The following is a 13322-nucleotide window of genomic DNA, read 5'->3' on the forward strand; positions in this document are numbered from 1 at the left end:
TAATTCTTACCCTCTTCACATACTCTCTGATGCTGCTGTTTCCCTTTCCTGTCACTAAAGCAAAAGTCAGCGTCTAATGTCCCTTGCCGCTCCCCGTCCGTCCGTACAGTAACGCTTACCCAGTACCAGAAATGGCCGAAGCACCTCCACGGCCCGGCCGGTTTTTTTGTCACCGGTGTTCAGCAGAGATCTCGCCCCGCTTGCCGGTAAGAACCACCGACACACATGGAGCCTGTGTGAATGGCGGAGCGGTACATTAGGACCGGCGTGGCCGTAGATGGGGGCATCTCAGTCCGCCTCGTTGAGTCGCTGCTGCGGTTAGAAGCTCCGTCGGTCCAGCTAGCCCTCCAGGGCAGCAGTAGAGTGTCAGTCAGTGTGGGTGAGAAACTTTAGGGAGAATCCCCAGTTGTGACCGAGTGCTTGGTAGCAGTATTTTCAGCGCTGATGTCAAATAAAGAGGCAGCTAGAAGGAGACCTTTACTGGGTTACTGGTGGGTTTAATGGTGCAACACAGACAGGCTAACAGACAGACAGCAGCAAACAGGCTCAACTTGGTTTATTCAGACTTCACACCTTAAAAATATAATGAGCTCTCCTCTGTATATATATATATATATATATATATATATATATATATATATATATATATATATATATATTGGTTGCCTTTACTGTTGTCTCTGCCCCTGTTGTTTGTTGTCGGGATTCTCCTGCGAAGCTTCTTGAATGTTACAGTGACATTTACTTTCTACCCAGGCCGCTGTTTAGTTCTTTGTTAGCAAATTAAGTGGCTCAGAATTAACCCAAAACGTACAGTGCCTCGCAAAAGTATTAATATCCTGTCAAATGTTTTTATTTTCTCCCCTGATTATTATTATTATTATTATTATTATTATTATTATTATTATTATAGGTAGTACTATTTATTACTTTTTTTTTAGATTTAGTCATATTACAGCTAAAAACTTCAGGGTATTTTATTGGGATTTTAAGTGATAGACCAACGAAAAGCAAAACAAATGTCAAGAGAAGGAAACGGATATATATTTGATTTTTTTTTTCTGTTTGGCTTTCTTTTATCTTTTATGAATAAATATCTGAACAGTTTGATACCCCTAACCGAAAGCCAGTGTAGCCAATTGGCTTCAGAAGTCACCTAATTGCTGATTAGAGTCCACCTTTGTATAATTTAATGTTTGTATAACTACGGTAGGGCTGGGCAATTAAACAGTAACAATAATAAACACCTGATCAATATCAATAGATAAAAATTCCCAAAGAATAATTACAATTTCACTGAACTCTAATTCAGAATTGCATGGCATTCTGGGGGATGTAGGCAGAGGAAAAGATTTAGCTTCTGAACTTCTCACTGCCAAGCTAAGCAAGGTTGGTGGTAGGGCTGACCTCTTTTTAAAGGGTAAAGGTTACGTTTAGGGTCACAATTGAAAATTCAGCCTTTCCCCTGGTCCTTATTTCTTTATTTAAAAAAAATAAAAATAAAAATTGTCTATATCGACTGATGTGAAAGGCTTTTATCATGACACATTTCATGATATCATGACATCATTTTTCAGCCATGTCGTACAACCCTAAAATCCAGCTGTTCTGTGATGAACATTATGAAAGAGCAGTATCATTAAGACCAAGGAACACACCAGATAGGTCAGTGATTCCGATTAATTTAGTTCACCACGAGCCGTGTTGGTGTCCCAGCACACGTGTGGAAGAAGGTGCTCTTCCACACTATCTGGGGATGCTGGTACTCAGCAGAGACGGGGAAGATGGAAAGAGCCAAGTACAGATGAGTATTTTTTTTTCAAGAGACTTTTGGTGGGTGGGAAATACAAAAGCTTGCCACACTTTTCAGATTTTTATTCGTAAAGAATGTTGGAAACCATTTATAGTTTTCCTTCTGCTTCACAATTATTCACTACTTTATATTTGCTTCTCACATTAAATCCCAGTGAAACACAGTGGAGTTTGTGGCTGTAGCCTGACAAAACGTGAAGAAAGTTCAAGGGGCATGAAAACTTTGCTTGACACTTATTTATAAGCTGTAGTCGTAACATTGAACTGGCATCCCTTTCCCAGTTCTTTGTTCTTTCTTTAGTGGTGGAACATATAAGCTTTACACAGGATAAACAGATGTGGACATAGTTACGCACATTTCTAAACATTCTTTGTCAGAATGATTTTTAACATTTTTGTTGTTGATTTTCTGGACCAAAGCCATGTTGGTGTTCGTAGAAATTTGCTGCTTAGAAAACTCTCAAAGCCGAGCTAACATCATGCCGAATCCCTGCCTCGGACCTCAGACCTGCGCTCACATCCGTATTACGTGACTGGATCCAAGTGAACCGGATTAAAGGATCGATTTAAAAAAACTGCATTAACTTTGCCTTGTTGCCAGCAAGAGACCATGGTTTGCTCTTCAGTTTAAGGATCAAATACTCTATATTAGATGTTATGGTAGCCATTCCAGGATTGCATTTCTTTTTTTTTTTTAAGTTTTATAAAAGGGGAAAAACCACTTCTTTTTGTGGAGTTGTGGATTTTTTAATCAAATATCGATTTTTAAGAAGCTTTATTAAAATTACTTGTTTCAATTTTGCTTCACTTTAAGGTTTTTTTTTTTTGGATAACTCAGACTAACACTTCTACTGCTACTCTACATTTGTTCATTTTTAAATCAGCTATACATTTATAACTACTAAATACAGCGCAGATGTGATTGACTGCTCACAGATCTACCACTGAGGGCCCGTTTTAGCGCTTTATTTCACAATGTTTCATGTTGCTGGTTATGAGATAGGGGTAAGGTTTGGTGAAAAACAAGCATTCCTGGCTCGTACAGGCCTGCTTGGTCATAAGTTTTAATTTTCTGGTTCTTGATTTGTAGGACTACACGTGCCCACGCTGTGAGTCTGGATTTATTGAGGAACTACCTGAAGAGACAAGGCAAGGATTTGCACTCATGCAATGAGTTTAATTTGTTTGATCCCTGCATGTCTGAGTCTTTAGTTTTTGTGTGTATTGTTTTTGTAGCAGCTCTGAAAATGGGTCTGCGTCCACGTCGTCTGCCAACGATCAGAATCGCTCCAGCTTTGAGGTCAGTGCAACACGGCGAACCCCGCTACCAGGAAGAACGCGTTGTTTGCGCTCTGATTTGACTCTTTTAATTGTCAATAACAGAACATGGATCACCATCATCTGTTCACGTTCCCCTCGGGGTACGGCCCATTCGCTCTTGGGATTTTCGACGAGAACTTTGACCTTCGATCGAGATTATCCACCGAGGACAACCGGGACGCGGAGAACAGGCGAGAAAGGGAAATGGCTTCACGCCAGCGATACAGCGCACGGCAGCCGCGGGGTCGACACGTGCCACGCCGACAGGGTTCGCGCCACGAAGGAGTGCCCACATTGGAGGGGTGAGACATCTTCAGTTTGGTCACAGTTTTTGAAGAGACCAGTTAACCGAACAATCGTGTTTTTGGATCGTGGGAGGAAACCCAGACACTTTGCTGCAAGGCAACAGTGTTACCAACTTTGACAGTGTGTAGCTCATATGGAGACTTTAAAAAATGTTAAATTACAGCAAGATTGCATTTAATTGGGATTACATATGATAGACCCAGCTAACGAGGGGAAAATATGGTTTTACATGGTTTTATACAAATAAAGCCAATTGGTTGCATTGGATTTTATTTAGGGTTGTCAGGCTAAAGGGGGCTAAATATAAATTCAATTTTTGATTTGTTAAAGATTTTGAAAATCATGCATATTTTCCTTCCACTTCAAAATGATGCACTACTCTCTGCTGGTTGAATCGCTTAAAATCCTAAGAAAATACATTGAAGTTTGCGGGTTATAATGTAACAGAAGTATGAACATTTGGTGAAAATAAAGAATACACTGATTTTATTTTACTTCAGTCTACTCTTAAGACAGCATGTAGCTTTAAGGACCATCCAGACTTGTGCATGTATATTTTCCTACTTCTCATTTCTGTAAATAGCCAGTAATTAGTTGAAAATAAAATAACTCTGGATTCCACACTACAAAAAGGGGAACTAAAAATGAGTAAACTTTTCTTGAAATGAGTGTATTTATCCTTGATTTGAGCAGGTAAGTAAGATTATCTGCCAATGGAAGGAGTATTTTTACCCCTAAAAATAAGATAATTAGATCTAATGCACTTGAGATAAGATGGAGATTAGTTTTTTCTATTTTAAGTGCAAAAATCTTATTCCACTGGCAGATAATTTTAAACTTGCCAGCTAAAATCAAGAACATTTTACTTAGTTTTAGCTCTCTTTTTGCAGTGCAAAGCTGGGATTAGATCAAGAGTTTGATGACACCTCGATTTTGAGCTATTTTTTCTCTTTCTTGGGTAGAATCATCCAGCAGCTTGTTAATGGAATCATAGCACCTACAGCCATGCCAAATATCGGGATGGGACCCTGGTAAGTTCAACAAATGTTTGTGAAATTGGCAGAAGAAAAAATGTTGTAGAGTCCAGGTGGTTTTACCTTTTCTTACCTGACCACATTGTTGCTTTGCAGGGGTATGCTACATTCCAATCCAATGGACTATGCCTGGGGTGCGAATGGACTAGATGCTATCATTACACAGGTTTAAAATCATCTACTCTTTCATTTCACTGCAGCAATTAAAATCTCCTATTTTAAATGTTAAAATATTCAGTGAACAGTCTTACACGTTTATTATGGGTACAGATCATATAGTCGACTACTGAAAGCAGCCACAGTGAAGTGGTTATATTTGTTTAAAGGCTTTGTCACAAATTGAATCCATGCCCTTTGCAGATATTAAGAGAAATGATATGTTTTCATGCAAATTTCTCCTCAGTCATTAACTGTGATCATGTTTCTTTTTATTTTTTGCTTTTAAAGTTATTAAACCAGTTTGAAAACACTGGTCCACCGCCAGCTGACAGAGAAAGAATAAAGAGTTTACCAACCATTTCCATTACACAAGAACATGTCAGTAAGTTCCTTTTACATCATAGCATTATTGTTTGAAGTCATGAGAACGTTTGTTTTGTGGTTTTCTTTTTTTTTTTTAAACAAAGCTCAACAACACGGTTACCCTGAATGCACAGAATCAGTCTGACAAGTTTGCAGCTTTTCTGTGTGACTGTGCATTGCAAACATGCACAGGCAGATGGTATGTCCTGCTGTGTTTGTCCAGGTGCTGGTTTAGAGTGTCCCGTCTGCAAAGAGGACTACAGCGTCGACGAGAGCGTTAGGCAACTACCGTGCAATCATTTGTTTCACAACGACTGTATAGTGCCATGGTTGGAGCAGGTATGACGTATTATTGGCTTGTTGATTATTTTTATAAATTAGATTTTATAAATAATGGGTTAGCAAGACCCATATTTCCAACTGTGTTAATTATTCAACTTCATCTTTTACTCTGTTAGTTACACCGAGAAGAGTAGCTGTAGCTTTGACACCCTAAGTGATTTGTTAAAGATCGGTTTACAGTAACCCTTTGTAACAAGTTCACATACAGCTGCTGCAGCTCATATGGCGCAGAAATGGGTAGAAAACTCCTAAAGCAATAATTTACCCGTAAATCCAGCTATTTTTACAGTCCTGGCACAGCCATCATACCATATATTTCCGTCTGGTAGTTTAGGGAGACGGCGTCATTGTTAGAAAACAAATAATTAGTAGAAAGAAGCAGCTTGGTAATGGCTTAAAGAACTAGAGTACCACATTGGCCTGTTTTATCACATTAGTGTCTGGCTCAGGTTTGTTTTGTTGTCTCACAGCAGAGAGAGAAGCTCTGGGTCTTTCTACTGGAAGGTTCCTTCTAGGCTCGTCACTGTGTCAAAGTGTCCACTGTTTGGGACCTGTAAGAATATTCTGAACAGAATAATCTTTTCCCTTCCCCGATACAAAAGTAACTCATTTAAAGTGAGGCCTTTAAAGATACCCAGCCGTCCTTTAATTAAAGTTAACGATGTGCATAAGCTCGACGGCTGGTTGGCTTTGTAGTGCAGTAAAATGGCACGCTCCTTTTCGTTAGTGCTGCCATTCCGTAGCACTTTAAGATAAGATAAGATAGGCTTTATTGATCTCACATTGGAGAAATTCACTTGTCACATCGGCTCAGTAATCAATAATCAGAAGAAGGTGCCAAAAGTAGGACAAGGTGCATCGGTTATGTACAGTGTGTCCTCGTTTATACAGTGGATAAAAAAAGAAGTAGATAAGAAAAATAAGAATAAAAATACAAAATAGAAATAAGGCAGAGGATGTCTTATGTACATTCACGGTGACTTATATACATATGTATTGACATATATTCAGGTGGCAATAGCTGCAGAAGTCACTTCTTTCAGGATTAATAGCTGCAGAAGTCACTTCTTTCAGGATTACTTTACTTTATTCACTAACTGTAGACTTTCAGGACATTGCCGTCTCTCTTATCGTTTTTTCTTGACCACAACGGTTATTAAGTCCCAGATAGCCTCAAATTCTTGCTTAAACTTAAGGTCGACTTTGTAAAGAAGGCCAATGCTCTGACAATGGGTCAACTAAAATGCACATAACTTTATTATTTGTTTTGAAACGTATATTTTGACTTGACTCGTCCAATTATTGTGTATTTCTTCTAACGGTGTAGTCATGCTGGGTCTGTAACTTCCTGCTGGAGGGGCAGGCTTCAGCCATCAGGGAAGGTTTTCTCTCTGCTTTTAATAAAACTAGTTGTTGGTTTGGCTCGTACCTTGTTGCTCCACATCATACAAGTCGATCCGTGGAGGTCACAGGCCCTGCGTGCTTTCATGGCATCCTGTTGAGATTAGAAGAACAAAGGAACATGGCTTACAACCGGCTCCATTCACCTGAGCAATGCATAAAGGCTGCGCTGTATGTGGTGATCCTCATGCTGGCTTTCCATTCAGGGCTTTAAATACAAGCAAAGTTGTTGAGGACAACTAAAGTACATTTGTTTTTTAAGGAAAAAAGCTATCCAAACCAATATATACCATGTGAAATGAAAGAAAAACCCTTTTTATTTTAAAAATGATGAATTTATTGTGATTAACAGCATCATTTTAGGCCAATTTTAATAGCCACACCAGGTCCTGGTTACTACCATACCTTTAGAAATAATAATTCACTTTAAAATAATCTGTCTGGCAACATAAAATGTTTAAAAAGCAAGTAATCATTTTTTTAAAGAATTTGAAGAACAGACGAGTTATAAAAAATTACCTATTTTCATCTAGAAAGGGTTACTTATCCATTTCTAAGGCTTTGGGACTTTCAATGAGCTGCAGTAAAAGCCATTATCCTAAGCGGAGAAACATGCCACCATTTGGGAACCTTGATTAGGTGGATTCCCTACAAAAATTATTCCAAGAGCATTTTAAAAACTGATTCAGTAGGTCACAAAAATAACCCAACATAACATCTAAAGCGCTGCAGGCCTCAGCTGAGGTCAGTGTTCGTGATTCGACTGGAGTCCAAGTTCAAGAATCCTTGTTATCTCCTAAGGGCAAATTATTTCACATCAACGATTTAAAAACATAAATACACGTAACCGCCATTCATTAAAAATCTCATCCCATTTAAACATCTAAGAGTTAAAGGAAGGAAAGAGTGTTTCAGTTTATTAATCCGACATCCTGGCAGCAGACTTCTGCGCTCAGAAGGAAGCAGCTTGAACTCATGGTGCAGCGGGTGACCCAAATCCTCCAGGACCGCTCTGGCTTTTCTGACTGAACTCACCTTTGTACAGTTCAGTTAAAGTATTCAAGGCTGCAGCAGCAATGTTGCTGCACAGTTTAGCAGTTCCCACCAGGTTTTTGTTGTTGTTGGTTCTTGCCAGTGAAAAGCCCGAAACAGCAAATGAAGTTTATATTTAACACAGGCCTGATAAAACCGGGATAAAATATTTGCGTAAAAGTATAATTCACGTTAAAACCACAAAGCTTCCAAGGAAAAGATATTCTCTGATGACCCTTCGTACAGAGTGAGACAAAATGGGCTTCAAAGGCCCATTTGGGCCTGGGATCTATCCTGTCATCAAGGATAGTTCCCAGGTATTTGCACTGGTTCACAATCAAGTTGTTTCCAGAGATGAGCACAGGGAAGGCGACTATAAGGGAGACCGGATCAAAATGGCATCAATAGGGGAGTCCCAAAGGCCAAAATCACTGTTGACAAAGTGATCTAGGAAATAAGACTGTCTTATTTCCTAAAAAGTATTTTGATGATCCCCAAGATGTTTAGGAATATGTTTTGTAGACATAACACAAAAGTGGATATTTCTGGAAGGGAGCTTTGTATCTTTGTTACTAACTCATTTCAGAAAAAGTCGTGTGTGTGTGTGTATATATATATATATATATATATATATATATATATATATATATATATATATATATATATATATATATATATATATGGAGGTTTCTGTATGTCATTCTTAAAGTTCATTCATAATAGTCTTTAAAAAGGTCTTAAGATGTCTTAAATTTGACAATGACATGAAAAACAAGAAAAATTGCCTCACTTCTGGTCCCCACTTCATATTTCTTTCTGACCCGTGGTACAAAATAATGCTACAGTCTGTTAGTGGAACAGCCTGTTGACAAAAGTCTTTTACCTCAGTGAGAAGAAATGGAGGAGGTTACTCAGGTTCTCCAGGAATGCTCTGAGTTTGGACATGCTCCTCCTCTCCACCACCTCCCCCATAGAATCCAGGCTCAGTCCCACCACACAACCAGCCATTCAGCCTCTGTGTGTCTCCCATCCTAGCACTAGCCCCCCCAGCACAGGGTGGAAAAAAAACAGGCATTTGTTCCCAAAACCCTCCACTCTGGCTGAAAGAACTCTGCAATGAAGAGTGGGCCAAAAAGGGATGTGAAAGACGTACAAGTTATCAAGTTAAATGCTTAACCATGTATGATGCATATGTTTTTAGATCAAGAGGGCCATAATCTTTTTTTTTTCTGTTTTTACATTAGACCAGATTAGTTTAGACAGCTCTTATTCCTTCATCAACTCAGTCATGACTTAAAAACTGCGTTTTATTTTGATTCAGGTAATCTTTGCCTGATATTAACATTTGTTTGATGATCTAAGAGTTTAACCGTGACCAAAGAACCAAAACAGAAGAAATCTGTTTATGGGAGAAAGTACCTTTTTCACTGCACTAGAAATAGATGTCAGTCCTGATGCATTAATGGTGACCCAATAAATAACACATTTGATCTTCCTCTCTGGCAGCACGACACATGTCCCGTGTGCAGGAAGAGCCTCAGCGGACAGAACACGGCCACAGACCCACCCGTGTTATCAGGAATCAACTTCTCTCCACCTTCCTCCTCCTCCTCTTCCTCTCCAAGCTCACCTAGCAATGAAAATGCAGCCAGCAACTCCTAGGTTCCCCCCCCTCCCTCCCTCCACACCATCCCCTCCTTCACATGTGACGGCACCACACCCCGCTGAGACCCACCGGCTCTCACTGCAGCTGAGACCACAACAGTTTTATGTCTCAATTCTCGGGGACAAGAACTTTGACTTTTAGTCTTCATTCCTCCCCTCCGTGCCGAACGGACGCCGGGTCCAAGCCCTGCTGCTATTGTTACTGAGTGTGTGAGGAGCGAAAGAGGAATGTGAAATATAGTAAAGGTGGGATTGTGACACCAGATCAGAAGCAGTATAGAAGCAGAGTGGTCTGCTTTTTTGGTGAAAACCAAAAAAAATAAATGAAAAAAATGTCCTTATCATCCTGTTTGGACACATTTTAGTAAAGTTAAAACCCCAACAAAATGCTCTTTTTAAAACAACATTGCCCGTGGTGGCGGTGGACATGTCAGCCACTTGCATCTAATTAATCAAGCAACAAACCTCTTGGGGGGAAAAGGAGGCTGTGTGTCTGATTTTAATTCATTTGCTTCTTTATTTTGCACAAGATTCTGTCTGAGGGTGAGAATGTGAATCTGGATAAACTACTGTACAAACTCAAGCAGCGATTTGGTTTTTTATTTCATTTTTTCCATGAAGCAAATATTTCAGGATCCCCCCTCTTTTTCTTTTCTTTAATTATGGTCCATTTGATTAGAGCTCAGTCGTGTATTTGCTGTATGTTGATGGTAGGGATGATTGCAGCTTAACAGTGGACACAATTTTTATTTTTGTAGTGAAAAAAAAAATCTTTTGCGTTCACTGAAACACAACTTAAGCAATGTAAGTTATTAAAAAAAACAAAATAAATGGCATGGGATCATTTTACCTCTCTGGAACTGGCCAAATGAATTTCACAAAATAAGTGTTATTTTATTTGCTGAATTTTTGTACAGTCACAATAAAGTGCTAATAACAACCGATTCTGGACTTTCCATCGGTCATGTCCGCAAATAAGTAACGTAATTTATATGAGACGTGACTAAATCACTCTTAATTTTGCTGCGTATTAGCTGGTCTTGTCTCATGATGTAGAAACATTATTTTAATTTTTAGCACAATTCAAATTAATGGCCTAAAATGAACATGCACAGTCAGATCTTGGTTTCTCTGCCATGATTATTTAATTCTGAGATGTTTTCACATTTATGAGCACACGTTGACTGTGTTTTCAGCAAGTCTCCAGGCAACAATGAAAGTTTTGTTTTAAAAATCATCTTGCTGACTTCTTTATCTGGTTATAAATACATTAATGATATACTTCCAAAGGTAAAGGTAATCTAAAGAAGGAGGGAAAAAAAAAATTAAAGGAAATTGAAGAATATAATTTATTCTACAAAATATTTTTTTGTTTTGTTTCCTGAGGTCTTTATATAATAATGCCGTACGTAGAACTATCAGTTTGGGGGGTTTTAACTCCCAAATCACACTCTTGTGTCTTTTACCAAGCTCAGGGTGGACTTTTCCAGTGCCGCTTGTGATCTCGGTTAACACACTGGTACCATTCAGAAGCTCACAGGCACTCTTTAAAGGGTATACTGGTTACTTTGTTTTTGGCCTTTATTTACTTTTTTTTGCCATTCTTTTAAATATAGAGTACTTTTCAACATGTAACTTCAGTGAATTAAAAACAAAATGGCAGGAATTGAGTGCACAAGTTCAAATTTATTGTGGATTTCCTCTATTCCACACAGGAGTTGCACCTCAGTTAAATGTCTTGCAGCTGAAAATGGATATTTTGCAAGAGTAGTCCATCAATCTTGTTAATTTTGTGACGCTCACTCGACAGCAGGCCAACAGGAAATGAGGCTGAGAGAGAGGGGGGAGACATAGGGCAAAGGTCCAACCCCGCCTTGTTGAGGACCGAGGCCTCCGAACATGGATTGGGTGTTTTGCCACTGCGTCGCCACCACTGCCGCATCAATTTTCAATACAGTGGAAGTTGGGGCCATTTCAACAGATGGTTGAAACCATCTGCTTTAACCATTCTGAAAGCACTTTGGATGTGTGTTGAAGTCATTGGCTTTTCGAAACTCCAATTTCATCTAACTTTCAATTATATGACCAAAGCTGTCACTCAGATGAAAGGAAATTTGTTAATATGTTCGAAAGCAATCCCGAAACACCAAGACACAAGATGCTGGGACACCGAGGAAGCAGGTTTAACATCCATAGGGACTAAGAAAGTGCTGACCAATAAAGAATTGCATGCTCTAAAGTTGACACCTCTGAGCTTTTTTGAAATCAGAATCAGATATACTTTAATAATCCCAGAGGGAAATTACTGCAGCTGTTCACATGAACAACCCACATGCCTGGTGGAGAAAGGTTTTATGCTTGAAGACAAGAATTGAGCTATCTGGTCACAATAAGAGGCGTTGAGATGAGGCTTTTATATATGGGAACACTGATACTGATATGTCAAGCATGGCGGTGGTGGCATTATGCTGAAGGTCTGTTTTCACTGCGTGTGGCACTGCTGCTTTGCACAATTTTAGAGGACTAGACTTTACCTCAAATCAACAGCTAGATCGTTAAAACTTGTGCAAAATCGAGTGCCCAAATAATGGCAGTGATCCCAAACACCCTTAGGAATAGTTTTCATTTGGATAAAGATGCTGGACATTAAACTTCTAGAATGACCTTGAAAAGGACCTTTCAAATGCCTTAAAATGATACATGGTTTTAATGTTTTTGAATAAACTCCACCAAAGATTTGCTGGAGAACATTAGTGAACAAACAGCGTGATGAAGACCATAGATTGTATGTGGCGAGACAAATTTCTCGCCACATAAGAAATCCAGTTTGCACTCAAGCCACGCAGGAAACAGCAAACGTGGAAGAAGGTGCCCCAGGTAAGATGCAACCAAGACATTTTGAGGAAAACTTACCCTGAATGTGACCCTCAACACAGCAAGTGGTAGCAGCAACATTGTGTGGAATACCTTTATTCACTGGGGACCAATCAGTGCATATTATTAACTCAGTCAAAGTCTAGAGCAGGGGTGTCAAGCTCCAGTCCTCGAGGGCCATTGTCCTGAAACTTTTAGAGGTTTCCATGGTCCCACACAGCTGAATCAAATGGCACAATTAACTCCTCAGTATGCAGTCAGGTTCTTCAGAGTCCTGCTAATTACCTGATTATTTGACTCAGGCGTGACGGACCAGGGACACATCTAAAAGTTGCAGGACACTGGCCCTTTAGGACTGGACTTTGACACCTGTGGTCTAGAGCTACATTTAAATCTGTGGCTAGACTTAAAAAAAAATTACCTTCACAGAAGCTCTCCAACTAATCTAATAGAGCTTGAGCTATTTTGTATATAAAAAAAGGTAAAACAAATGCCACAAAGACTACCAACTGTGAGTGAGGGAAAAATGTGGCTCTGCAATTTATCTGTCAGGGGCTGAATGAAAATGGAAGCCACGTTTTTCAGATTTTGTAGTAGTAAAAAAAAAAAAATATCCTACGGATGAAAGAACAAGGAATGAACACTAATATCTCTGATGGTTTTGCTCCATTTCAACATGTCTGGAGCAATTCTAATACCAAAAGCTTAATTAATTTTGGCAGAATATCCTAACAAATGGAAGTTGCTTGGCTTCGCTCTGTTATGTTGAGATAAAAAAAAAAACATAATTTATTTATTGGATAGTCTGAGAATTTAGCAGTGATTAACATGCAAGTGGAGGATGAGTCACTGGACCGACCTGTGAGGTTTTTCATATTTAAATTACCATGAATACCAAATTAAATTTCAATGCTGAGGCTTTCAAATTTGCCAGAGATTAGGCGTCGGCATGCTCCTCAAATGCAAAAAGCTGTTTGGCTGGTCTGATTGGTTTGTTTACGCAGCCCTAACAAA

The 13322-nt window shown here is 39.2% G+C and overlaps 1 protein-coding gene across 2 annotated transcripts; it reads left to right on the forward strand.

The window, feature by feature from the left end:
* The first annotated feature begins 47 nt into the window (after positions 1 to 47).
* On the forward strand, positions 48 to 10378 carry rnf126 (ring finger protein 126). 2 transcript variants are annotated; one of them, XM_012874635.3, is made up of 9 exons: positions 48 to 206; positions 2903 to 2961; positions 3049 to 3112; positions 3196 to 3434; positions 4401 to 4469; positions 4569 to 4638; positions 4920 to 5013; positions 5218 to 5333; positions 9276 to 10378. In XM_012874635.3, the coding sequence occupies exons 1-9, from the start codon at positions 132 to 134 to the stop codon at positions 9429 to 9431; spliced, it is 942 nt and encodes a 313-aa protein (XP_012730089.2). In that variant the 5' UTR covers positions 48 to 131; the 3' UTR covers positions 9432 to 10378. The 2 variants fall into 2 exon arrangements, with proteins under 2 accessions (XP_012730089.2, XP_012730091.2); XM_012874637.3 differs by having other exon boundaries at positions 3052 to 3112.
* Positions 10379 to 13322: the final 2944 nt, after the last annotated feature.

The sequence above is a fragment of the Fundulus heteroclitus genome, chromosome 6, assembly GCF_011125445.2.
Source record: "Fundulus heteroclitus isolate FHET01 chromosome 6, MU-UCD_Fhet_4.1, whole genome shotgun sequence".
In the NCBI taxonomy this organism is placed as follows: Eukaryota; Metazoa; Chordata; class Actinopteri; order Cyprinodontiformes; family Fundulidae; genus Fundulus; species Fundulus heteroclitus.

Coding starts and splice junctions, on each gene's coding strand:
- rnf126 (XM_012874635.3), top strand. CDS start 132: ATGGCCGAAGCACCTCCACGGCCCGGCCGGTTTTTTTGTCACCGGTGT. Junction 2,962..3,048: donor GAACTACCTGAAGAGACAAG/GCAAGGATTTGC, acceptor TTGTTTTTGTAG/CAGCTCTGAAAATGGGTCTG. Junction 4,639..4,919: donor TAGATGCTATCATTACACAG/GTTTAAAATCAT, acceptor TTGCTTTTAAAG/TTATTAAACCAGTTTGAAAA.